We start from the raw sequence: 27396 nt of genomic DNA, 5'->3' as shown, positions 1-27396 counted from the left end.
CTATACGATATAAATTAGTTTTATTTTCAACTACCTAAGAATGTAGTAGGTATAATATTATAAAATTTACAGCAATAAAATATACAATAGTGACTAGAGCGACGACTAGAATAAATTGAACATTTGGTAATATAGTACACTATGTATGTATCTAATTCATTTATTTGAGTTGGTAAGTTACTACCTAACAATATATTGTACTCTGGATGAAGGGAGGTACACGTTCATAAACTTATTTATTTAACAATTTACATAGGTATCTAGATATAAAAAAAGAAATCTATATAGGTTTTACGATGGAAACAACTCGGGAATGATTCGCTGGTTATATACATAGGTATAAGATCACAATTTGATTTAAATATAACAACACATTATGTACCTAGTTACAATTTTTCACATATTTCTAGTAATTACCTACTTATCCTTAACCCCTAATAACAATTATTTTAATTAACATCTTTAATTAGCTGAAAGGCATAGGATAGACGCTCTAAAAGCTGTATTTCCCAACAAGAGAAGATAGGTTATTGGCCGAACTATGCTCGGACGATCTTTCTATTCAAACATTCTTCTGTATTACCTCATTGTAATACTGTGATTACCTTCATCCCGTTATTATCATTCCCTAACATTTTATATACAATTGATACGTAATCGTTGAAGATGTTCCCAACGAAAATATATACCTAGGCACGTAGGTACCTACTTAAACAAATACAACCTTGTAACAATTTTTTATTTTCGAAAAAATTAAGGCGAAGCGCAATGATCTGTTGATGATATCGGTTGAAATGCTGGAGTAGGAGCTGGCTGCATTCTGTACATGTCGTGAAGCAGTGTGGCGACAGACACGTCGCCCACTGTGTCCCGGAATAACAGCAGCTCGATAGATCGTGGGCGGACCGCCCGCAATGATGGCAGTAGGAGTAATAATCGGCCGAATCTGTTGGATTATTATTGGCAATTAAAGGTCCGAACTAGGTATACTTATCTGTAGGTATATTGGAAAAAAGGACTTCAAAGCTATTTCTGGATATGCGCTACGATATTATTCTTTTTTATTATAAAGCCAAGAGGAGAGGGTCCACCCTTCTCACTGGTGTAACAATTACAATTTACAAATACGTTTATGTTATGGGTAGCAGGTACCTACCTCGTTGGTTGACGAGTGTATCTTGATCGAACGTAGTCCGCTAAAATACATTGGGCTTGATCTTGCAGCATTTCAACTGGCTGGGTTTCACTAAGGCCGGGTGTGTCTGTAAAGAATTAATTCTTAAATATAAGTATATCTTGTGTACACTGACCGTGCTGACGCCCGAATGAATATGAAAAAATAAATTTTGCATACCTACCTAGGTTTAACTCTTTACTCTTATCAATCATCTAGACACGCAGCAGCGTGTAAAGCCAAGTTAAGGACTTACATCCATCTTACATCATACCATGTGATGTTTACATAATATATTACAATATTTATTACCTACAAGGCAAGGTATACTTATAATTACCTGGTGAAAATAAAACTATCGCCTTCATACATCCACACTCACTTCCATCGGGGGCGATTTGTCTAAACCGGCATAATATTTCCTAAAAACAAGCAATTCATTAAAATAAGATAATAGGTACCTAGTTAAGTAGGTACAAGATTTTATTGTTTAGTTAAATAAGTAGTTACCATTTATTAGGTAGTAAGTACCTATTTACGCATTTATCCGTTCTAATCCGTTTACTTATAAGATAACACCAACTATTTTTTAGTATTTCATTTACATATTTCAATAAAAGCTATTAACATACTTGTAAAGTATTAAGTTCTAAATCAGCTAACGGTTCCGGGGGTAACCGAGCTCTCGCCGTGGGCGCTGACAGCAGCGGGGCGAGGTCCCACGGTGCGGACCACTGCGCCAAATGTAATAGAAACAAGTCCTTCCAAGCTGCCCTTAGCAACACAAGCTGGTCTGAAGGTGCGAGCGCTTGGAAAGGCGCCAAGCATCGAACCCAACGCACTGCCATGAAGAGCAAGCGTGCACTGGTTTCCTGAAAATATATTTATGTCAGCTGATATGAATTATGATATTTTTTTATTTATGAAGGTTTGCGTCGGTATCTAGAAGCAATAACTATGTAGGTAGTTGTGGATTACCTACGTAGACCGTATAATACCTATATTTATTTGAACAGGATCTAACTAGGTACCTATCCTACTACATTCATTTAAAATTACTGCACTTGAGTTTTTATAAACCAAGAAAGAAAGGTTTATTTTAAGCGGGGTTACTAAAGTTTAGGTATTGTATCGCTGTGGGCGTAAAGTCACGGTATCGTATCGCGACCAACGGGCGGGGTAAGTCAAGTAGGCGAAAAGTCACCCCTGCGGCACCCAATGGCGGCTTAGATCCCGCCCTATAAGTCACAAAGGCATTTACGGAAAAGTAAATAGCATTGTATTAAATAAACGTGACATATACGATATAGTAACTATCAGTAACTATGACACAAGCTGTTAATGAAAGGTCGTTTAATATTTACAACACTTTGAAACGTAAGGTAGCTTCATAAAATGTTTTGGCAAAAAAATGATAATACCTAATGATAAAAAAGCAATCGATAACTTTCATGAAGAAGAAAGGTACCTATTTGTGAATAAAATGTTACAAAATGTTTTAACATTAGAATGTGGACGTGACTCTTTCTAGTTCTGCGAAAATAAACATTGTTTATAAAAATCTACCTAGCACTATAATGTAGAATTGTAGAGAGCATGTAGCTGCTGTATACATTTTAAGATAACTAGGTACATATAAAGTGATCTCTCTGCACCTCTCCTACTGCTGTTTCTGCACCTACGACTTCAATAAGATATAATAATCTGAAGTACTTAGGTATACTTTCTATTAACACTGATATCTTACCTGTAACAATTCCCACGTAGGGGCCAAGGGAGCACCGAAAGCATTTTGTGGCGGCCGGAGTAAAGTCGGGTCGCCTTGTAGTTGAAGCTGTTTTGCGCTCCACATTAGTTCCTATTAAATATTAAATTGTAAGCTTAGGACATAATTTTGTCCTCCTAAGCCATCGAGATATATGTACTACGTACATATATCTCGATGGCTTAGGAGGACAAAATTTACATTTGCTTTTAATTTGTTACTCATTCCCATACTTCTTAATTATGGGGAATCGGTGAATAATTTTTATAGAGCAAAACCACTTTAAAAAACATAAGCAACTATACCGCAAAATCTAACAATTCACAAAGAAAATGGTGTAAATTTACCAACTAACCTGACATTTATCACTTGACATGAGCATGTGAAGAAGCCCAGGTGGTGGCGGCGCTAGAAAGGGTTCGGTGATAAGAGGCAGAGGACTGACGGCTCCCGTACCTCCTGCGCCACTCGATCCTGCTGAAGATGCCGTGCTCAGAGGTGCTGAGTCATTCAGACCGTTGATGCTGAACTAAAATGATAAGCACTCATTACGCTATGGTGTCAGAAGGAATCGATTGTAGAGTGAGTAGATCCGCACATTTTTTCAAAGTCTTTTTGCTTGATAAGAACTTTATAACTATTACTATTAATTAATTTTAAGTAAGTATATAAGCTTGTTATCTGCATGTTTACGGTCACGATAGTATAAGTAGGTATATCGCGGTAGGTACATTGTTTGTAGGTACCTACTTTATGATATTAATTATTAAGTATGAATCATAGTTACTTATAGGTAATGAGGAGGAAAACAATCTTAACTTAATTATGAATTAATGTTTATTAGATAGATATTTCAACATATTTTAATATCTCCATTTCGAAATAATGAGCTGAAATATCTTATAGTTATAGAGCCAAAAGCTTAATGTAAAAAAATATATGTATCTCTATATACGTACCTGAAAGTTAAAAGGCTGTGGTAGCGGTGTGTAAGGCGAAGGTGGTGACAGTTTCAACGGGTGCGGCTTGTGAGCGTGGGCCAGCGACGGTGGGGGCAGGGAGCCCAGCGAGCTGGCGTGTAGTTTGGGCTTGCGAGGACCACGCTCATGCTGCACGGCTGCAACACAATAACGTTTGAAATACTATTCAAAATTTATAAATTGTAATAAAAAATGAATAGTTGTGTTATAATACGCATTCCAGTTGTTTTCTAAATATTAAACTTTTCATTTCAACGAATAAATTTTTATTTGGTCAATGTTCTAAAAGGAAAATATGAAACGAAAATATATAAAATTTTTTTGCAAATATTTTTTTATAATAACTGTAAGTAATTGTGAAATTAAAGCAATTAGATCGAGGAGAGTTAAGTCAAGATCGGGAGGAGGAATATGCTTCAATTAAAAAACATATACAATCTATACATATAATAAATCTGTAGAAGGGTCAATTCTGTACATTGAAAATATTGAAAAAATAAATACCAGAGGGTGTTACTGGATCGATACCAAACCCAAATATGTGATTAAAAAAATTTTTGTCTGTCTGTCTGTCTGTCTGTCTGTCTGTCTGTCTGTCTGTATGTGAAGGCATCACGTGAAAACTAACGGTTCGATTTCGATGAAACTTGGTATAATTATACCTTATTATCCTGGGCGTAAAATAGGATACTTTTTATCCTGGAAAAATACGTAGAAAAAAATTAATCTTAACTTTTCAGTTTTATAGACGTTGTTCTGTAGAACCGCGAACACACGTTGCGTATTATTATAGGCCTAGCCGTATTTGGGTCCAATAGATATTTATAAGATGTTTAATTGTCAGAGTTACTCAAAATGGAGAAATAAACCATCCACGCGAAGACCGACATCCGCGCGGACGGAGTCGCGGGCGGAAGCTAGTACATATAATAAATCTGTAGAAGGGTCAATTCTGTACATTGAAAATATTGAAAAAATAACTAGCAGGGGGTGTTACTGGATCGATACCAAACCCAAATATGTGATTAAAAAAATTTTTGTCTGTCTGTCTGTCTGTCTGCCTGTCTGTCTGTCTGTCTGTATGTGAAGACATCACGTGAAAACTACCGGTTCGATTTCGATGAAACTTGGTATAATTATACCTTATTATCCTGGGCGTAAAATAGGATACTTTTTATCCTGGAAAAATACGTAGAAAAAAAATTAATCTCAATTTTTCAGTTATCCAAAGACGTTGTTCTGTAGTAGGTACCGCGAACACACGTTGCGCGTTGCGTATTATTATAGACCTAGCCGTATTTGGCTCCAATAGATATTTATAAGATGTCATTGTCCGAGTTAGGTACTCAAAATGGAGAAATAAACCATCCACGCAAAGACCGACATCCGCGCGGACGGAGTCGCGGGCGGAAGCTAGTGTGATATAAACGGTTTATCGTGATTCAATATGTAGGTAAAAAACAGTAAGACATACCTACCGCAATCTATCTAGGCTCTATTTAATTATGAAGTAGAAGGTGACTCTACATTTCTACAAAGTACTGTGTACATAATCATAATTTAAATTACGTTTTATTTTATGTTGCTTCATTAGGCTTCATAATAGGTACTAATTTTAATCGCAAAGCATAAAAAAAGGTAGAATGGAGATGTATTTTTCCAGTAGTAGCATAAAATATTATGTTTTAGATTATCTATTCAGAAAGATTGAACTTTCAGTAACAGTTCTAATACTTTACGAATAATGTACATATTCAACTATCACTAAACATTGAATGGCATATAAATGTAAATCTGTAGTTGTTTAACATGTTGGATTATGGAGACGCGTAGCGCTTATACGCCGATCAGTGATCCCTGCGTAAGCTAGGATCTCGTCGCCTATAACCTGCATTAGGGGACTTTGTGAATACATTTATCTTGTAATTTATATAACATTTCCATTACCTGTATTGCATTTTACATTTAATTTCAACCTATAAGGCAAAATAGCCAAATAGCTAGTGTAGTATGTGTCCTAATTTCCATTATAAAAACCAACTTAGTGTCTTATTTTAGAGAGCACATTTATCATTGTAGGTAGGTACTATTTAGTAATAGGTATACTGACTTATTCTATTCTGTTCTGTACAGAAGTTCTGATTTCACTAAATTTAAGAAGGAAATACGACGAAAGAGCAAGTCAAACGTTTGCCAAGTTTTATCAAACATACAGAATTAACTATTCAAACATTAAGAATTCAGCTAAGAAGATTGTAATTCAAAATGCGGGCTTATAAGGAGTGCAGTGAGCATGTATAAAAAGTTAAACAGTTTCGATTGCATCAATGTGCACCACCCTAAATGTAATGACGTCACGCAATCAGCTTAGTGAGGCTGAGTCCATGAGAATGCGGCTATTGTGTGTGCACATGGCGCTCGCCGCTCGCTGCATACGCTCGGTTCCCGCGCGGCGGCTTACTCAGTACGTGAATAGTGACGGACACTACATGAGTAACAGATTAAACGCTACACAAAAGGGTAGCTGCGAAACTGTTTAAAGCTAGAGAACTCGGGTCTCGGGGAGAAGCTTACGATCTTATGCGAATCTCTCAATTTAACATTTTGCTTCTTTAATTCAGCCAATATTTATTTTTCTCACTTGAATAGCTTCATTGTTATTTGTTACCTCTCCTACTGTAAATTATTATGCTAAAAAAAAACTTACATGACCTATATGAAGCCTTAATTCTATTCCTGAAGTTCCAGATTCTTTGTAAATTAATCAAATATATTTTTCAGTACCATTACAAGCGTATCCATATACCATGTTGCAATATTTAAGGATATTGTAATAAACCGGGATCGATACGATATTAAAAAAAAATCAAGTCCCAACTCGTATTGTAGACTCTACGTGCTCTACATCCTCAACACTCTTCAGTGTAGAGGATGCCTATCAATAATAATAGTTATTAATTTATACTTTATTGCTCTTAGATAACTTTAAATATGAACTTAATCTAATTAAAAATTAAAACAAATGGCGGTGGTTAATATTAAGTAATAAGTAGAGAAATATTTTTAATCGATAATTCCTGGTGCTAGTAGGTAATTAGTAAAGCTACAAACAACCTTCCTGATTATAAGTGTACCTATAGAAGGAATACGAAGAAATTGTACGTAAATATAAAACATCCTAGTGGCTATGTTATAACTAATTATAGGAATAACTAGCCTCCATTAAAATGTTATTATGACGTTTCCGATTTAAATTTACGTGAACGCAATTGGGAATCACAAAAGTTTTTTTAACTTTCTCTTTCCTCACGAATCAGTAGATATGTCCAAATAAAGGCCACGAAGGCGAAAGATACCTAACCTTTTGTGAGGGGCACATGTAATCCCAAATAGAACACGTGCTTTTTTCTCGGCGTCAACCCCGCTGTTGCGGTAAAAATATCAAATAAATATGCACCTTAATTGTACAGCAAGAGAGATTAAAATAATAAAAATCTAGCTTGATTCAAGGGTCGCCTAATTTGAGGGTTTGGTTTTTAGAATGACGCGGATGTCCAATTTTAATTACTTGACGATAAAGTGAAATAGCGTTTGATAGCGTTGTAATTTGCACATGATTATTAGGTTCTTAAAATATCAAATGAAAACTGCTAGACGTAGGATTTTAAAATTATCGTGATGAAAATGTTAACACTACTTTAAAAAAGGGCGTGCCGAACACACGTGTCAGAAGTGAAACTTCTTTGGCAAGATTCAATGATACCAAAAGCGTGACCTTGAAATTTTACTCTCAACGAGCAAAAAGAAGTTTCAGTCAATATGTATTTAATGACTTATCTACCTACTCTCGAAACTTTCAAGGGGTGAATTGCAAATAAACAAATACGAGGGTGCTCAGGAATTAAAAGTAAACAAAATGTATTTTTCAAAAAGTCAAAAATCATAACAATTTATGTCATAGCCTGATTAAAATTTAAAATGGAAAACAAAATACTAAAAGAAAAGTCATATACCTATCTATTGTAGGATACCGTATACACTAGTCTTGTTTGCTTCCCAAGCTATAGATCTTACAAAACGGTGTCTTAAACTTAAGTCTTGCTAGTCACGTCTAGACTTAGTTCAAGACAAGATTCCAGAAAACGCCTTTGTAGAAACTTACACCAGTCCATGCGAGGAAGTAGGGCAGGTATGTATCTACGTTGCTATCGTGTAAATGGAGAGCTGCGGTCGATATTGTAGTGTTGTTCCACTTCTTATCGAATAGTTTGATGCACAAGAAAATCTTTCAGTCTAAAGTAGATGGAACATGAACAACCTAAATCATACAGTAATTATCCATCATGCCCGCCATAGCACAAGCCACAAAAATTCAGTAAATTACCTAAAGCAGAAAAAAAATTAAAAAAAGTTATTCGCTCATTTTTAAGGCATTTTAGAAAACTCAATTTTTATTATGAAATTTGAATGTAAACTGACTCAGTGCTATGTGCTATTTTTTACATAGTACGCATGTTATTTTTATGAGTAGTTTAGTTCTATGTTCTATTACGTTACGAGCCCATTTTTTGAAGTCAAACTTCTTTAGGCGCATTGAGAATAAAATTTCAAGGTCACGTCATGGCAAAACCGTCACGTCATGGAGTAAAGCGATGATTTTAGTAAATAATTTTTTGCCAAAGAAAGTTTCACTTCTGATACGTGTGCTCGATAACTACTTTGCCGTGTTAAATATTAAAAATTCATACACGAATTTCATCGATAATATTGGAAAGCCATACCTAACCAGCGGGGTAAGTGAGAAGGTGGCGACCAGTCACGTCGGGGGGTGTGATTAATGACCCAATAATCCCAGTCTCCTCGCCTAGCCTATGAAAGCTTCACGAAGCCGAATTGGTGAATGGTCAAAAGGTTTATTGACCGACCAAGTAAGAGCTACTACATAAACGTATGTATGATATTTGGAATTATTATTGTATGTATTAAAATTGTACAATTCATTAGTTATAACTTTTCGATAGCAAGATAGAGAAAATACCTACTATTTGTGAGCAAAAACATATTCTTAACAAGTACAATCATAATTAATTAGGTGGGATAAAGAGAATGCATCTACTTTTTTTCTTTCGTACTGAAAATATTCTTATTAAAATCAATAAGTAGACCATACAGTACATACTAATATAAATAAAAAAATCTAACTCTTCTAGAGTTCAATTTTCAAAAACTTATCTACTTCTAATGCTTTTAAATTCAATATCGATAAATATTGTTAAATTATTATCCAGCATACCTATAAGTATTTTTAATCGTAAGACACATTTTTTTTCAATTGATAAAAAAATGATTTATAAGTTGAATAAATTTAAAGGAAAACTGCTTTAATAATGCGATCAAATCGAAAAGCTCTTCGTCATTAGATATTTAGTCAGTTCATTGGAATACAGATATCATGACTTTGCGCAAATGGAGAGCAAGCATGGAGAACGTAAGAAAATAAGTATAATCGAATTAAGAAAATTTATATTTTATCAAACTTTATATAAACGTGTGCTTTGTGCAAATTAAATAGGTTCTATTTATAGATTATTAGTGTATAAGGATTTATTCAAAATTATATTATATACAACTGTAACATTATAGTAGAGCAATATTGGATTTAACGTAGTGTCTTGTTATTTAGATTTCTATGTGTTACCTTCTATTTATCTATATAATTAAGTATAACATAACCCGACAGATAATAAAATAATAAAAATATATTAGTTTCCGACGATATTACAGTTCCATAGATGCGCATCAAAATCATCGTGTGGAAAATATCCGATGAGAGCGACCCCGTGGCCCGACATTCGTTTCGACGTTAATTCCAGCCGCATTTGTTCCATTACATTTCCGACACAAAGTAGATACGCGTTTGCCGAATTGACTAGGTGGATGCGACGAAGCGAACCAAAAAGGAAAGAGACGCCCAGCGCATTACACCTGAGCGTGATAGGGAGGATGAATCAAAAGTGAGAAAGATGTATTCAGAAGTGAAATAGTCTGCTGGCTGAGCACATCATCATTAACGAGCCAGTGAGGGCGGAGGGCAGCGAAGAGGCAGAGGGGGCGAGCCAGGTGCCGCGGCTCCCACGGCTCACCTGCGCACGAAATTATTCCTTACCGCAGTCATATCTAAAGAGCACAATTCTTTAAAACACAGAACTTCACAGAAGGTTTTGATCTCAGAAATACTTAATATGAGAAATATCTATGTTCTTGTTCACCTTTAGTTCTTAGGACCATGAACACGTAACCAACCGCTTGCGAAATTATTAATATCTGTAACAGATCATTAACCGAATTAAGGTAGCGTCTGCCAGAGTGTGGAAGAAATGTACTTATTGCCTACCTTGTTAATATGGATAAGTACATTTCTCATTACTTATAAATTTAATAGTAGATAGTTAACTAATATTATGAAATCCATCAAATAGAGATTCCACATGATCATTATTTTTTATGTTCTTTATATTATAATTAGGTACTTACTCAACGTTGAAAAATTTGAGCGAAATCTCACAAGGAAAAGAAAGTTGGTAAGTTCTGATTAAAACCAACTCTAACACCCTAAAATATCCAGCTGAATATATAATGTAGGTGCATGTATTTACAGTTCAATTTGTCCGAGTAAATATTAAATGAACTTAAATAATAACAGTTTGTCTATGGAAAAACTTGACGACGGTAACCGGCAGCGGTTTTTGAACGTTTGCCTGTTTCAAACTGAACAAGTTTCGGAGTGCGCTACAACACTTTACTCCCTAACTATGAACAACTTTGTTCTGTGACACCCGTGAGTTTACAAACCAACCAAAAGTATTTTTAGAAAATGCTTCAAAATCAAACAGTTTGAAAGAAACACTTCTTTTATGATTGTTAATTTGAATGATTATCGAATGTAAGTAAGTAGTGTATGTTTCATTTGCAATTAGAATTTAAGTTTCCAAACTTGCTTAGGTACTTACTTATATCATCTAAATAAATGTTAGAATATATTTTTTTACTACAAAGATTATCCTATAGTTCATGAAAACGAATGCTCATTATATGTACCTATATGAAAATGAAAATGAAAAATATATTTATTTTCATACACACAGTTTACATATACAGAAAATGGATGAGTCCTCCTAGTAAGTTTACAAAAACCTGTGTCAGGAGGACCCGCTCTTCCTTAACTAATATTACAAATATAAAACGTGTGCAGATGTATGTCTGTGTGTGTGTGTGTGTGTGTGTGTGTGTGTGTGTGTGTGTGTGTGTGTGTGTGCGTGTGTGTGTGTGTGTGTGTCTATGTTTGGGTATGTTTGAGCTATTAAAAATTATAAAATGTAGTGTAGAAGCGCCTCAGTATCCTCATAGGAAAGTGTTTTCAAATATTGAATAACCGTTTTTTTAAAATCACGATGATTAAGTCTATGTATATCTAAAATATTATTAAGACGATTATAGAGGTAGATGGACCTAGCTTTAAATTGGTGTTTAGCAAAAACTGTTTTAGTACATATGGTGTTAAAAACGTCTTTCTTTCTCCTTTTATTTTCAGTTAATTTGTCTAAAGGAGATATTTTACGAATTTTAGTAGTAACCGAAAAAATGTACAACTGTCTAACTGTTAGAACATCGCAGACTTTATATACCGACTTTATATAGCTCCGAAGTTGAAAACCTTCGCGGTTTAAAGTGCATCACTTTAAGTAGACAACGATGGGCACGTTCCACGTCCAAGAGTTTAGTTTTATTTGCTCCACCCCAGATAGGGATGCAATAGCTAATTACAGATTGTACAAGAGATTTATAAATTTGGTTAATGAGTTCAGGAGTGGTAATATGTCTTAACATTTTAAAAATCCATATAAATTTTCGGGTTCTTTCATTAATATAGTCTAGATGGCAATACCAAGAGAGGCGATAATCTAAAATTATACCTAAATATTTAGTAAAAGAGACTTTTTCAATTAAATTACAATTACAATTCAAATCATTTGTATTATTACATTCATGCAGTTTTAAAGTAAAGTTATTATTAGGTTGAGTTCTATTGTTAATTGAGAAACAAATATAATTCGTTTTTTTAACGTTTAATGTAAGTAAATTCAATTTAAGCCAATTATAAATCTTTGAGAGACCCAGTTGAGCAATAGAGTACACTATATTCCATGAGCGCCCAGAAAACACTATAGCGGTGTCATCTGCGTACGAAATGATTTTACCACCATCAATAGCAAGGTTAGTAAGATCGTTAATATAAATTAGAAACAGAGTCGGGCCAAGGACACTACCCTGGGGTACACCAAAAGTAATGTCCATATCCCGACTCACTTGATTATCAATTTTAACTCTTTGGGTGCGGTTTAATAAATAATCCGTTAACAATTTGAGAGGTGTTCCCCGAATTCCTACACGCTCTAATTTCTGAACAAGAGTGGGAAAAGAGACGGTATCGAAGGCCTTTTTTAGGTCCAGAAAGACAGTTAAACACTTGTTTCCTAGGTCAAGTTGGTCTATGATAGAAGATGTGAGAGCCAAAACTGCATCCTCAGTGGATAACCCATGTCTAAATCCGTACTGTGAATTCGAGATTATACAGTTTTTTTCAAAGTAGTTTAACAATCTATTATTTAAAAGTCTCTCAATAACTTTAGAAATAGCAGGTAATATGTATTATTATCAGGTAGAGTCCTCTACGGTCTATCTCAGTTCAAAGAAGTTAATTTTCAATTAGGTTACTCTGAAAACTTAACACGTTTAATCAGGCATTCATATAAAAACGGAGAGTTCAAATGTTTATCAAATAGATAATTGTAATTTAATTACAAAAAGCAATCATGGCTAAACCTCAACAAATCCACTCTGATGTAACGCAATTAACCCCCGACTGCATCGCCGAAGTTAATTAATTATCACGGAAGCTGACGAAAAAAATATCATTATACCAGCTGTACGAGAGGTTTATCCTATTATAATTTAGTTTTATTGCGATGACCGTGCAATAATTTGTTCACGCACGATATTTAAAAATTAAATTTGATGTGAGAAATTCATTCCCTTCGTGTGATGTTCAGGGTGGGCTCACTTATTGTCAAAATATTGATAATATTTCGTACGGTAGCGAGGACTCTGACAAAGAGCTGTATAAATCACATAATCGGATCGAACCCTCGGCCTCGGAACCTTTATTTATTTACAAACCTTACGTATTCATGGCCTTAAAATAAATTTAAGTTTAAACAGGTATTCCTATTATGTGTTTTCCTATTGTTGCTTTACCAGGAATTTAACACGTACATTATATGGAATCTCAGATGTGTACGCGGTCTCTTCAAATTACTGTTGAAGTGATGCATATTTTCTTGAGACTTATCCAACGTCTCAATACGTTAATGAACATACAAAATTTCATGAAAATTTAGGAAAACAAACTTCAATCTTGATTTTAGTACACCTCACTTCAAAATTGCAAAGAGTGCTTTAGTAAAAAAAATAAAAGATAAGTATTATGATACGATTCTATCTTAGCTTAGGTACCCTACAATTGAACTGTAATAAAAGATCATACAAGCATAGATAATTCCACAATAACGGGATAATTGAGCCCCTCACGGTCCCCTCGTTAGCTCGTGAGTCCCCGTGGTCAGGAGCGCAGGAGGTGTCGAACACGTGTTCCAACTCCTAAACTGCTCCCAAACAGCGATCTTTTCAATTTGATACGGCGTCGATAGGTGTAAGTCCACAATATAACACGCAATACTTTTGTATTTGGATGAGCAATAAAATAAAAGGGGCGTTTATGATTAATGCCGACAATAAAACGTTTTTGATCGTAAAAAATATTAATATAAATTGCAACAACAAAACCTAAAGTGTTTCAGATTATGGTTGATTTTTTTAAATATTACTTGTAAACTATTTTTTTTTTTTTTTTTTTTTTTTTTTTTTTTTTTTTTTTTTTTTTTTTTTCAAGTGGGGAAATCTTGCCTAAGATACCCACGGCTCCCGGGGAAGGAGCCGTGGGTTATGTCGGATTCCTACCGACCAAAACCCCACCGTGTACCAACGCGCTGCTTTAGACGGGATGCGGGTACACATTCGCAATCTTCCGCATGTCCCGCCCAGCAGTTGCCCGTTTCCAGGCTCTCCGCCACTTGCCCGTTTCCAGGCCCTCCACCAAATGCCCACCCCGGGGTGGCGCAAGCCGTACACGAGCTCACGCCACCCACTCGCCGATGATGGATTGTTCCCCGTTCCATCATCGGCGTTCCCCAAACCCTCGACCCCAGCACTGACCGGCCGAAGGACGCGCGCCGAAAGGCCCCCGAAACGTGAGTCACGCGTCAAACGACCCTCCGGCGCACTTTTATAGAGGTTTCCCTCGCAGCCCCCACCTCACACCAGAAGTGGCGGCCCTCGGTCCGGCCCCACGGACCGGATTACGAGTTGGCAGACGGCTGTCTCAGGACAGCCGCCGCCCTACACCCACCTTCAGGAGTCACCGCGTGTCACAAAAGTGACGCGTCGGGATCCCGCCCCTGTTTTGTTGGTAGTTAGACTACCAACAAAAAACAACGCGCGCGGCCTCTGGCCGCCATCCATCGCCGCAAAGCGCAGCCCCCTGCCAGTCGGTCAGAACGAGACCCAAACGAGCCCCGATCGACCTTCCAACCCCGTTTTGCCCAGCCAAATTACCAGGCCGCGACCACTAGCCGCCATCCCTCGCCGTACCACAACGGCACCTGAGCCAATCCTGGCCCCCCGGAGGATCCTAGCCAGCTAGCCAGCCATCCAGCCAGCCAGCCAGCCAGCCGGACAACCAGCCGGTGACAGCATGCCAGCCAGCCGCCGTCCAAAGCAGCCAGCCAGCCAACCGGTGGAGCAGCCGGTTTCAGCCAGCCTGCCAGCCGGCCCCCTAGCCAGCCAGCGAGGCAGCCGGTGTGACCAGCCAGTTCCAGCCAGCCCGGCCAGCCGGCCTTCAAGCCAGCCAGCCAGCTATATGGATCCCTGGCCGTCGAACCAATCGTGTCGTCAGACGACAGACCGGCCTTTCAGCCCCTCCGCGTCCAATTAGCTTCACTCAGAGAACACCAGTGCACTCCAAGCTACTGAGCCCCCCCGGCCACGACAAGGCTTGGAACTGATGGGGGGGACTTGTAAACTATAGCTCAACTCTAGATATTTTTAATTTATCGTGTTGATTATGTTGTATTCCTTTTTATTCGAATAAGTGGGTAGGTATCGTTTTTACAGTGAAGGCGAATCAAACTGAACAATAATCACAAAAATCTATTCAACCGACCTTGAAGAATAATAAATTAATTATTTTTTTCAGTACATGCATCCCGTTCTATAACATATGAGTAATGGAAAGACAACGATTAAAATTTGCTTAATTTAGCAACACTATTAAGTTTCTTTAAGTATCTATTTAAAACTACAAACGAAGCTAACGTTAACGTGATATTTCAGTGCTTTAAAAAGGATTTAACGAGTAGGTACTGCCTTCAACAATGTTTTAATGGAAAAATGTTGAACTGTTCTGAAGCAGATCCGATGGTTACCATTTCACTTTGTTAATTTGTTAACTAACTAATTATGATTTATGGCATTTAATTCAAATGTCTATGATTACAACAATAACCGTCTGACTAAACTAAAACTGAAAGTAAACTAGAGCTATCACGCAGTAGGTACTCAATATGAAGTAATTATTATACGCAATTCAGCATAACGGTATATAATTTTTATTCTAAACATTGGAATGTTTTCAGAGAACGCAATAAGGGAAACGATTCATTTCAATTCATTACCGTTTCAATCTTTGTACAAAAAGACTTCAAAAGGTAACGCACTGTGAATTCCGAATCTTGCGTGCGAACCGTTAAATTAAAAATAAATATTGTGAAACGTCAGTATGTTACCGGCGGGCGCCGAAAAATATCAGGGAAAATTGGGAAAAAGGCAGAACGGTTGGTTCACAGGGGTGGTGTGGGGTAGGTGAATCTTTTTGTGAAGTAGAGAGAATTAATTTAACCCGCTGCGGGGTTACACGACATGGCGGTAATTGAAAAGTTTGCCCCTTGTCGGCGGCGCGCCACCCACGACTCCACGTCTTCACGACACTTTGCTTTCATTAAAAGACTTTGTGATAATAATTTGGAAATTTTTTATTTAAATATCATTTACAATTATAGAATGCACTTTCAAGAATGTGTTTTACCGAATTATTTTCCACAGCAATATTGTTTAAACAAACGGACAACGGAATTATTGTATCAAAAATTGTTAATTTTTGATATTTCAAAAATTGTTTATTTTCGTAGAGCATAATAAATATAAGTAAATAAACATAGTTTTAAAAGAAAGAACGACTTGATGAGATTTTTTTATAAAAAAATCAAAAACAATACAAATATAAATAAGTACTTAACACTGAGAAATATAAAGATTAAAGACCCTTTAACTTCTTCGCCGTGCGGGAAAGTTTTTCGTAGCAAAGTGAGCGTAGCGCGTAGCTTTATCGATTCGAATTAATTCAAAAAGTTAAATTGGGGATTACTTTTGTTTGATCGTGCGAAAATGGAACATTTAGGTTAGATACATATCGATGAATGAAAATTTAGAAATAAATTTGACCTAATTTTGCTTTTTCATTATACCAAATAAAGCTTTTTAAATGTTGCTACGTATTTATTAGAACTAAACTTCTGTAATATCTAAATGTTTTTTTTTATTTCTATTACGACACAGCGGAAAAACGTTTTTAGTTATATAGCGAGATACGTTTAGTAATAAGTACTGTCTCATGTGGCGGGTAAATTTCGTGAGAGCGTATAATTACGCGAGCGAGTAAACATATAAAGGTAATCCGGGCCGCGGCGGCACAAAGTGATGCTCGTGAATAATTTAACGATGGAGCACCTGCGGCGAGACCACACTTTGCTACTTTTGAATACAGGGCTGCCATTAAGGGATTTTATGAAACATGCAAAATTTATATAAATACCAATACTAATTTACAACCCATTTAAAATAATTATTACATAAGATATATATTTCTTCTTGAATTTTTTGCATCGTTTTTATTGCGTAGAATACCTAATGATATTAAATTTCATAAATGATTTTCGACAACCCTACACGTTAACTAAGAATCGCAAAAGCTCTGTCACATGCGAGTATGAGAACCAGCATCCGACTTGCGACCGACATGGGACTCCATGAATATTCAATTATTCTTAGTATTTCGCTTAATTATAGAGATTTAGATTTATACGAGTCATCTACATAAGTAGTTTATGGACTTACTGAAATTATACTTACTATGAAATATCTCTACAATTTTGGTTAACATGCAGAATTCCAAATTATTCATGCATAAATATTGTTTCAATGTTACTGTACAGTGTACACATAAATAACGTAATGTAAAAGAACCCAGAGCTGACAATGCAGACCGCAATATTGAATACGTGAAATGTCATAATGACAGGTGGGGACGCGATGAAAATTGAAGCGATCGTCGGTGTTGCCTAGTTTTATTTCATTCAATATTTCAGCGCTCCCCGGACAAAACAACCTGCTGTGAGCCTGATGTATAATGGATTGTGTTCTATGGTGTTACACTCCGGACATATCTAGTGTTGCTATTGTACAGCACAATGTGAATGTTTTCGATACCTAAGCTGTCTGTTTCACTTGTTATATTATAGGCAGAGCGTATGTATGCTATGTACAATTCTGAATTCTTACTCTTTTTGAAAGTTTGAGGTTTCTTCATCATTATTTGAATCAATAATCAATCTTTAATTGGTACCTATCCTGACTTATGAATAATATGAGTCAAACTGTTAGTGAACCGAGCGGATAGAGATGTTTATAATATAAATTTAAATGTTTCCTTTGGGCGGATACTTGCAATTACAATTATTTATAATCTGCTAAAGCTAATTACTTACCGTCTTTGTTCATATTCGCCTGGAAGCACTTGGCAAGTCTGCAGGCCCGGCATTGGTTGCGATGTGTTTTGTCAACAGGACATCGACCCTTCATCTCTCCACCAGCTTTGCATGTGTATACTCGGTTCCGATGAATGGACCGCTTGAAGAAGCCGGAACAACCTATAGTTTAAGACGGTATTATGCTTGGAAGCACACGCATGACAAAGGAACGGAATATCATGTATAAATCGATAAGGAGCTATAGCTTTACAACATTGACTAATAATTACTTTTAAATATTAAGCTATAAGCAATATAACTGTAGGTAAATATTTTTTTAATTTAATTTTAAAACATGCATTGTTCATCTCTTCAACAACTTTCTGCAGTATCTAGGTAGGTATTTCAGTTAAATAATGAAGTAAAGTTGTAAAACCATGTTTACCAGGCACCATCTTGACAAATAATAAATCGTTTTTCGAGTTATGTAAAACAGACTTTTATCTAAGTTGGTATTGAAAATACTGACCGTCACAGCTATAAATCCCATAGTGTTTTCCAGAACTTCTGTCGCCACAGACATTGCAAGGGATGTCAAGCAGTCGATCTCCTGATGATAAAAAATTCAATAAGTGCTAAGATATAATAAGAGAAAAGACTAATAATAAGTATAATGACGTAGCTATTAATTCTTTACATACCTATATGGAATAACATAGGCGAACTCTAGCAGCTACTAGCCTATCATATGTGTCTAAAATCTAAGTATATATGGCATCTACCTATATAAGGCAAGGGAATATAGATTTTAGATAAATGTATTCTTATAGGCATTTCTTTTTTAAGTGTATTTAATAAGTAAAAAAAGTGTATTTAATAAGTTGAACTAAGAGACTCAATTAATATAATAGTTTGAAATATGTATAAAGTATTTTAATGAAATTTCATTATTCAAATGAACAATTTAGTTAAGTAAACCGAATCTTAGCCTAACCAATAATCTTCCTGGATACTATTTATCATAAGATGATAATGTTTATTCAATAATTGACGCAGTAAGTATGCCGCTGAGCGCTCCCTTACCCAAAACGGATTAGTCAGATTACACCAATCTCGCTAATAACGTCGTGTTTTTGTTGCGTTTACTGAAACCTTCCCCTTCAGTTGCCCCTTTTCTTTGACGCTTTTCCAACGAGTTTTATGACACGATCTTGTAACAAAATTCCGAAGGTAAGAGATATGTTGGTAACGTTATAAGTAACTAATTTACTACGAGATTTAATTGAAATAATATATGTAGGTATTTGCATTAAAAAACTAGAGATATTGTGGAGGTTTTGATGAAAAAATATCAGTTTTAAGTACAAGCTTACGGGTTGTTTTGCTTATGGTAAGAATGTTAATGATTTATTAACAGCTACATAGAATTTTAAATAAGAAAATATTCAATCATTTGGTTAAGTAAAAGTATAAAAAATGTTTTTCGATTACAGTACGATAAAATAACATTTAGATGTTCTTTACTTCCTATAGCGCGCGGTGTAAAAGAGGATTGAATAAGCTTTGAATCCTTTTCAAGACAGGATCTTTTCTTTTTTCACCGAAAGGGACTTAGACGACTTTACCGATCGTCTTTCGGGCATCAGATGAAAGCCGCGAAGTGGCGTAATTATCCCTTTTTCTTTACTTTTTAAACTTAAATATGTAGGAAGGGCGTGGGTTATTGCAGTAGCTACACTAAAAATATTTTATTTGATATAGCTGCTAAACTTTAGGCGTTTCCGTTGAAGGCGGAAATCTGTGGATCTACTGGACCGGTTTAAAAATTTTACCAATAAAAATACTCGTAATCTGTGAGTTTCATAGGTCATACTTAGTGTCATAGGTTTTATTTTATTTCAACCTAGACGGAGCCGTTTCGTGCGGTTAGTTGAATGATCAAGGGTAAGAAGTAATTAAGAGATGAACGGAAATAGTGCAGTAATCAGGAATCCTACAACATATTGCTTGCAGTTTGGAATATTCAGTCTACCATACTTTGTGGCTGAACAGAACATTTTCAAATATAAATATCTCATTTAGGTATTTATGAATCAATAAAATTTTGGTATGCCTACCGCGGTATGTTTCACGTTATACAATACCTGTAAACCTGTAAACCAGATTTTTTATTAATTTTCATTTAATATATTTTAATAATAAAACTTTTGTTTTTTTTTATATACAGATTCGTCAAGCATCGTCTTTTCTTAATTGGCCAAATCCTAGATATATAGCATTATTTTGAACGTTGGTATAAAGGTTTCAGAGCTTTACCCGACGGCCAAGATATGTCACACAAATTAATGAAACACATTTTAATATGTAAATAAATAAATAGATCCTCTACCTGAAACGTAAAAATAAAAATAAAAGAAAAAAAACACAACATACTTAGCTTTCTTATTAGAATTACCTGTACTTGAAAGTAAAGGTAGGTTTGCAATTTTTTTTCCGTCTTAACGTTTATATAGAAATGTTTAGATTTAGTACGAATATTTACCAAAATACATAAAAACATAACTTAATATCGCAATCACTTTTTTGAACTTGAACGTTGATCCGGCATCCAAAAGTTGCGCATTGCATAGGCTACGGAGTACGGATGTATTTACTTTGGCTATAAGGTTTATTACCGCAGGACTAATGTAACTTTCTGCTGATAAAACTACACACATTCGTTTTACGCAAAAGCAGCAGTCAATTGTAATTATTGTTAATATAAAATTAGATAAGTTTTAAATATTAAGTACGTTTAGTTATGTCATTGTTTAAGTGATTTCAAAGATTACTATCATTTAGATCTCTTGTAGACACATCTATGGTATAGCATACGTTTTAATGAGACGTATTTTCACTGCACATTATAATATCTCTTCATTGATTTTTATAAACTCTCAGCGATAAACGTAAAATCTAAATATCCGTAACTCCGTAAGCAAAACTAATTACAATTACATTAGTGATTAGAGGATAGAATAAATTTCTAAAGTATTTACGGTCTACGGCTGTAGCCGTAGCCGTATCCGGTCGCTACGGTTTACTTACCGCACTTTCGTAGCGCGTTATGATATAAGTAAGTATGTATAAAGGATAAGTTTGTTCCATCTTACATTTTAATATTTATGATTTAATAAATAATATTGTTCAAAATAAAAAAAATAAATCGTTTATACTCAGTAGTTATACGTTTAAACTCATGAAATTTTTTTATTGTCATCGAACCTTGATAAGTGTACAAAATTATAATTAAAACTTTCCGTTTAAAATGGTCAAATCGAGACTAGGCGTTGTTGATATATATAGACGTACAGATGAAGCTAATAAAAGCGTGTTAAATGTGTTTTACCTGAGATGAAGCATGCTGAATGTCTACTGACATAGAAAAATATACATAAATGATTGCATAATATCCTATCTTCATTTACCTATAGGATTCCTAATATACAGTCAGTATTCAGTAGATATCTAAGTATTTAATATTTTTACCTAATGTCGACGCATATTTAAATAAATACCTATGTTTAGATATATCATATGTTTATCTTGTGTGCCATTTTCTACTGGATATATGTTGCGTTAGTGCATATACAATTCAAGATTGGCTCAACGATTTGCATACTTTTCATTTAGATAATAAGGTGTAAGAAAAAGCAAAAGTATACTGGCTGAATAGCCAGCAAGTAATATTATAAATATAAAATGACACAATGAATAGTCATTAAATTGCATATAAATACATAATAAGTAAGATAGATAAAATAGATAAGTAATAGTTCAGGATACATCGCCCATTTTTGCAAGTGACTACTATCAAGCTAATTTTCCGTTTGTAGCTTTATTTTGATGAGACGCCCAATAATTTCGTGTACGAAAGTCTCGATTGTGGTAGCTAACAGAGATAACAAGGATAAAAATTTTTGATTTGATGGTTCTCAAATATTTATTACTTACTGAATTTTTTTTGTTCAATCTCAAGATAATTACCTAAATTATTTAAAAAATATTTGTCCTACAAAATCTATGGTTTGTTCAAAGAGTCCCCCTTTCCAAAGTGTATCGATAACGAGGTCATCATAAATGATTACTAACAAGCTGATTTTTTTGTTTTCACTTAGTTAATGTTTATATAATTCAACAGACATATTGTCCTACAAATTGCGTAATAATTATTTGAGAACCATCAAATCAAAAAATTTTATCCTTGTTATCTCTGTTAGCTACCACAATCGAGAGTTTCGTACACAAAATTATTCGGTGTCTCATCAAAATAAAGCTACAAACGGAAAATCAGCTTGATAGTAGTCACTTGCAAAAATGGGCGATGTATCGTGAACTATAACCTAACGCTATGAAGAATATTAATTACACAGTAAATATTCACAAATTTGACAAAAGACAGTAAGACAGAAAAGCGATCTAATTTATAATTATAATAAAAAGCTCGAAAAGTAGAGTCAACCACTCTCCATGAAAAAAGCTCTACCTACAAATTCAATTCCAGATCGATTTCATTTGTAAATGAAGTGACCACGTATGCATTGCTTGCAATAGATCAAAGTGTTAATTTATTTACAATGTAGATAGGCAAAGGGGGGTTGTAATGTATGTGTCGGTGCGCCGATGCGTGCAGCCCTGTGCATCGAACTCTAGCTAATCGCGACTAAATTCTGACACTCGTGTGAAACAACACACTCTGCTATGGAAATCAATTTTAATGTTAGTAATGTTATAGCTTACATACAAGTAGGTACTATATCTATTTAAAATAGTACCTACCTGTATGTAATCTGATTAATAGAAAGAAGGCACTTTTATGATCAAAAGAATGATCAAATTTCTCAATAACTTTGTGAAAATATGAAGGAATTTTAAAGGTGACTTCTGATCATAATAGTTTTATAAAGAACTGGAACCATGTTAAAAAAGTATCGTATGATCAAAAAATAACTAACTGTTGTAAATACCTATCATTGTCTGTGACATTTTGTATCTTTAATATATCTTAACTGTAATTAATAATGCATCAATACATATTTACAAACGTAGTATTACTTGTAAAGTAATAAAAAGAGCTTTTCCGAAAAACGGCTTAGTGCTTTTATATTTACAATTAGGGGAGCGGGGGGCACGTTGTTACAATTTTTAGATAATTATTAATATCACAAAAGCTATCAAATAATGTATACATTTTATTGCTTTTACCATTAGTGTGTCTATTCAGCTAGTAGAATAGCATTGGAAAAATATTAAAATTAACGTAATTTTTCTAATAATAGAGAATTATTGAAATAAGTCTATTGGAACAACTTACCCCTGACTTGGGGCTAGTTGTTACAGCTTCGGGGTACGATGTTACAGTAAGTAAATAAACAAAATGAATCATTTATTTTTTATTATTTCAAAACGTTATGAATAAAAGATACTATTTTGAACGATCTTATAACATTTATAAGCAATTATAATATCTATATCGTAATTTTCCAACTTTTTAACAGTAATAACTTTGGCAGGAACTTTCTTAAATCTTATATGGTAAAACACTTTTTCATTACTGAATTAGAAAACTTCGTCAGTAAATACTAACATGTACCTAATAAATTATTTATACTTTTTTAACTTGGCACTTCAGTCAAACTAAAATCTACTAGGTACTACATTTTGCTTTCTTTACGAATGCTCGTTTTATTCTGCAGTACTTCTGCCGCAGCAGATTCATAAACTTCTTGACTAGTTGTACCTCTTTCCGCTTTTCTTTTATAGTTTCTCATTCTAAAAAAAACATTTGAGTATTTAGAATTAAAAAAGAATTGAAAGATTAACCATTGTTTTAAAAAGCAAGAATGCGCCCGTCGGAACGAAAGCTTCAATTTTTTTCCATTTATTCTAAATTTTAAGTACAGCGTAGTCATTTCTAAATGATACTCAATGAGATGAACAATAATACAAGGTCTGAGGCAAGTCTTTACATGTAACAACCTACCCCGAAAAATTGTAACAACCTGCCCCATGGTATGTTTTTTTAATTAAAATTAAAGCCGCCATTAATGGATATCAATAGCAGAATAAAACGCTATTACAAATTAAAACTTGATACATTATGAACGTTCGAGGTGAAAAAAATTTAGAGAATAACAAATATAGACAGCAGGAATCAAAAATTTCGTAAAAGATTTTGTTACTTTCTTGATGGAAATCGAGACACGTGCACATAACCTAACAGTTTGCCGCTCGGCGGGTCACTGATTGTTTTTTTGCAACGCACGATGTTATAACGAAACAAATGAGTCCACTTACATCTACCAAAGAGTTAAAAATCCCGGTAAAAAATGCGTGTAACTTCTTACCCCTGTAACAACAAGCCCCCCGCTCCCCTACCTACAATTAGTTTTTTATATTACTTAAATAAGAAGAAGAGACTGATGATAGTCTTTCGAATTAGCTTTTAAAGAATTATTTATTAACTACAAATTGACAAGACAAGGTAAGTACATTTTAGCTACCTACTTATTAACTTCAATAAACCAACTTAATACAAAGTGAGCTTCTTACTATTCAATTGAATAGTGTTCTGTAGACAATAGATAAGCCGATGTATCTACGCATAACGTACACAGTCTGTGTTGATTTAACGAACTTTGCGATGTGGGCTTATGACGAATGACTCTGACGATATATTAGCGACAAAGCACATACAGGCTGTACTTTAATCTCTATGCCTTATAGTTTTCCCTTAACATTATAGCCTGTTAAATCTCTTCATATTAATCGATGATTTCTAATAAGTATAATGTCTTTAGTTTTTTGATTAATTTGCTGACATTTCTGAAAAAAAAAATTTTTCCAGCAAATAGCAATGTGTAGCGGGAACACAGAGCGGGAAGCTAAAATTTACAAAAAAAAAAGAATTCCTTGAATGATTCTATGCCTCTACACACTGGATATATATTCTATATGTATCAAATCTGTGACACTGGAGAATTTTGATGACGAAAAGTTACTTTTACTACCTATAATTTACAATAAAAAGTATATATCTATCTTTATCCCTTATCAAATACCTTAGTAATTATATAAAAAGTTATTTAAAACTTCTTTATTAGTTTGATTTACATTTTCCACACACTAATTCCATATTAATTAAAATATTGTTGCATTTATTATAAAAATTAACATAGAATTTTGCATTGACTTATCAATGCAAAATTAACCTTCGCATAAAAATAAATAATCAATATCTGTAGGAACTAGGAATTAAGTGATGTGTTTAAGTTTGTACAACATAAAAATAGAGTTAATATTCAATAAGTAGGTACCTATACCAAATATAAGACGTTTGCTATCTCCCGGCGTGCATGTATTCAGTTCATTGCACTATATCAGAAACACCAGATTTGAGACACAATGCAAAAAAGGTTGGTTCTTATTTTGATCTTAAGATTTGACCCATATACGTATACCTACATACCGTGCCGAACATTCAGGTAGACTAACGTCTAACACAACAAGTTAAAGTCTCGTTAAAAATTTAATGACCAGTTTAGCATGAAAAAAGATTAAAGAAAGACTTACATGATTACGTAGATATTGTAAGTGTAATCATCCTGTATATTGTTCTGTACAAGGTTCTAAGATCTAACGAGGGTGCGACAAGTTTTCGTTCCCAAATCGAGCCTTTACTGGGCTCGATTTCCTCATCTCAATGATCTTACTCTGAATAATGTTAATTTGGGGCATTGATAGTTTGTTAAGCTATTTTTAGATTTGTCTGAACCGCGTTAATATTATAAAAGTATGGCATATTGTTTTTAATGAATAAGGCGCTAGTATTTTGGTGCTAGCCTTAATTTTAATAATTTGTAATGAATTTATTTTTCAATAAATGAAATGTTTCAAAATAACAACCTGTTAGAAACAATACAATCTAATATTTAGGTATTAAGAAACTTCATAATATTATCAATAACGAATAGGTCGGTAGCTACTTTACAATCATCTTGGTAATTATAATTATATGTATTCGTAAAATTTAACTAGATACATGGGTAAAAAAACTCGATCAAATCAATACTTATTGTAACATTTCGTATTGATTATATAGATACCGAAGTATTAACACGCTTTTAATTGACAACAATTTAATTTTTATTACCTAGGTAGTAAATACTACATTATAGATATGATGTAAATATAAAATACATGCTACACACCCAGGCGTGTGTTCGACTTTTTTTCAGTAATAATTCGTTAACAGGTTTAAAAGCTCGTTTTTCTTTAAAAGTTACAATAAATTACCAATAAACTCTACAAAATAAGTTCAATTGTGTTTATTGTTTCGGTCTCTCATAGGTAATACAACTGGGTAAGGTATTGAATTATATCACTACTGAATAACAATTTAATCTAAACACTGACCTGTTCCCATCCTACGGAAGGCCGCGACCGGCGTCCGTTGTTTTTCCCAAAACGTCGACAGCTCGACTTTTGATCTATGACCTCTAATTAACTAAAGCTCACCACTTATATCCTCTAACTATTTAAAATATGTGTTGAATGCGAACTTTTTAAACAATAGTACTACTAACAATAATCACTATTAATGTCAAAATTAATTTATTTGTAAAAACTAGAGTCTAATTGGATTAATAATTCACATTAATTTGATTTCGATAAAAAAATTCACGGTGACTTTTCCGACTTCACCACCGAGTCACGGCTTTCGACAGACTGCTCCAATAATTGTGATCTTTGAAGCCGCTGCGGAGATCGCGAGTCACATCATCCCCTGATTACATCGGGGCCCACCCCTCGAGCGAGATAGCAAATGACAATAGCATGGAGCACGAGCGAGACGCCTGTGATCCCATCTTGTGGCCCGGTCTACAGGCTACATTGTCAGGGTATCGGTGACGGCGATTTTGACCGTGGTGTGTGTACATATTTATTTATAAAAACTTTATGTTTTTTATAAATAGTTAAATATGTACAAGTATGCTTATAAAATTTAATTCGTAACCATATTCTTAAGCTACGAATTTTCTTTGAACGTGCATTTCAATAAACTTAAAAGTTTCAACAACTTTTGTGAATATTTTTTTAGAACTTTTTTGCAAAAAAATGAGTTCATACTAGCATTTCTATATTAAAATTTTACTCAAAAATATAATTACGATCTCCACTGTAAACATTAAAATGTCAAGTAAGAACTAGGGGATAAAGGGAGCTAATTGGCTGGGCGTCGTGAGCGACCAATCGGTGCTTGCCTTTTATATAGGGGGCGGTCCACGGAGCTTTTGAATTGAAATCGAGCTACGAAGCGAAAATGCCACGTGCGACATAGACTTAGGGCATATTACACTTTCTAAAGGAGTTTCTTACCGCAAGATCATTTAGAAAATACGCTTGTGTTTGTATCCGCTGCCCGATCGAGCATAAGTGATCCGGCTCACATTGCCACAT

General features: G+C 34.5%; 1 protein-coding gene across 1 annotated transcript; it reads right to left on the bottom strand.

Annotated features, from left to right (window-relative positions):
* Positions 1-732: 732 nt before the first annotated feature.
* On the bottom strand, positions 733-27396 carry LOC123693700 (protein dissatisfaction). The gene is made up of 10 exons (XM_045638896.1): positions 27316-27396; positions 18428-18533; positions 17917-18078; positions 3899-4056; positions 3295-3468; positions 2922-3032; positions 1807-2046; positions 1512-1596; positions 1157-1268; positions 733-946 (listed from the first exon to the last, which is right to left on the bottom strand). Exons 1-10 carry the CDS (start codon positions 27394-27396, stop codon positions 754-756), a joined length of 1422 nt encoding a protein of 473 aa, XP_045494852.1. The 3' UTR covers positions 733-753.

Source organism: Colias croceus, chromosome 8 (assembly GCF_905220415.1).
Source record: "Colias croceus chromosome 8, ilColCroc2.1".
In the NCBI taxonomy this organism is placed as follows: domain Eukaryota; kingdom Metazoa; phylum Arthropoda; class Insecta; order Lepidoptera; family Pieridae; genus Colias; species Colias croceus.
The sequence above is the reverse complement of the archived record's forward strand: the minus strand, read 5'-3'. Positions and strand labels throughout refer to the sequence as shown.

Coding starts and splice junctions, on each gene's coding strand:
- LOC123693700 (XM_045638896.1), bottom strand. CDS start 27,396: ATGTGGCAATGTGAGCCGGATCACTTATGCTCGATCGGGCAGCGGATA. Junction 4,057..17,916: donor GGCGAATATGAACAAAGACG/GTAAGTAATTAG, acceptor ATTGTGTTGCAG/CCGTGCAGCATGAGCGTGGT. Junction 1,597..1,806: donor TAGAACTTAATACTTTACAA/GTATGTTAATAG, acceptor GCTTGTTTTTAG/GAAATATTATGCCGGTTTAG.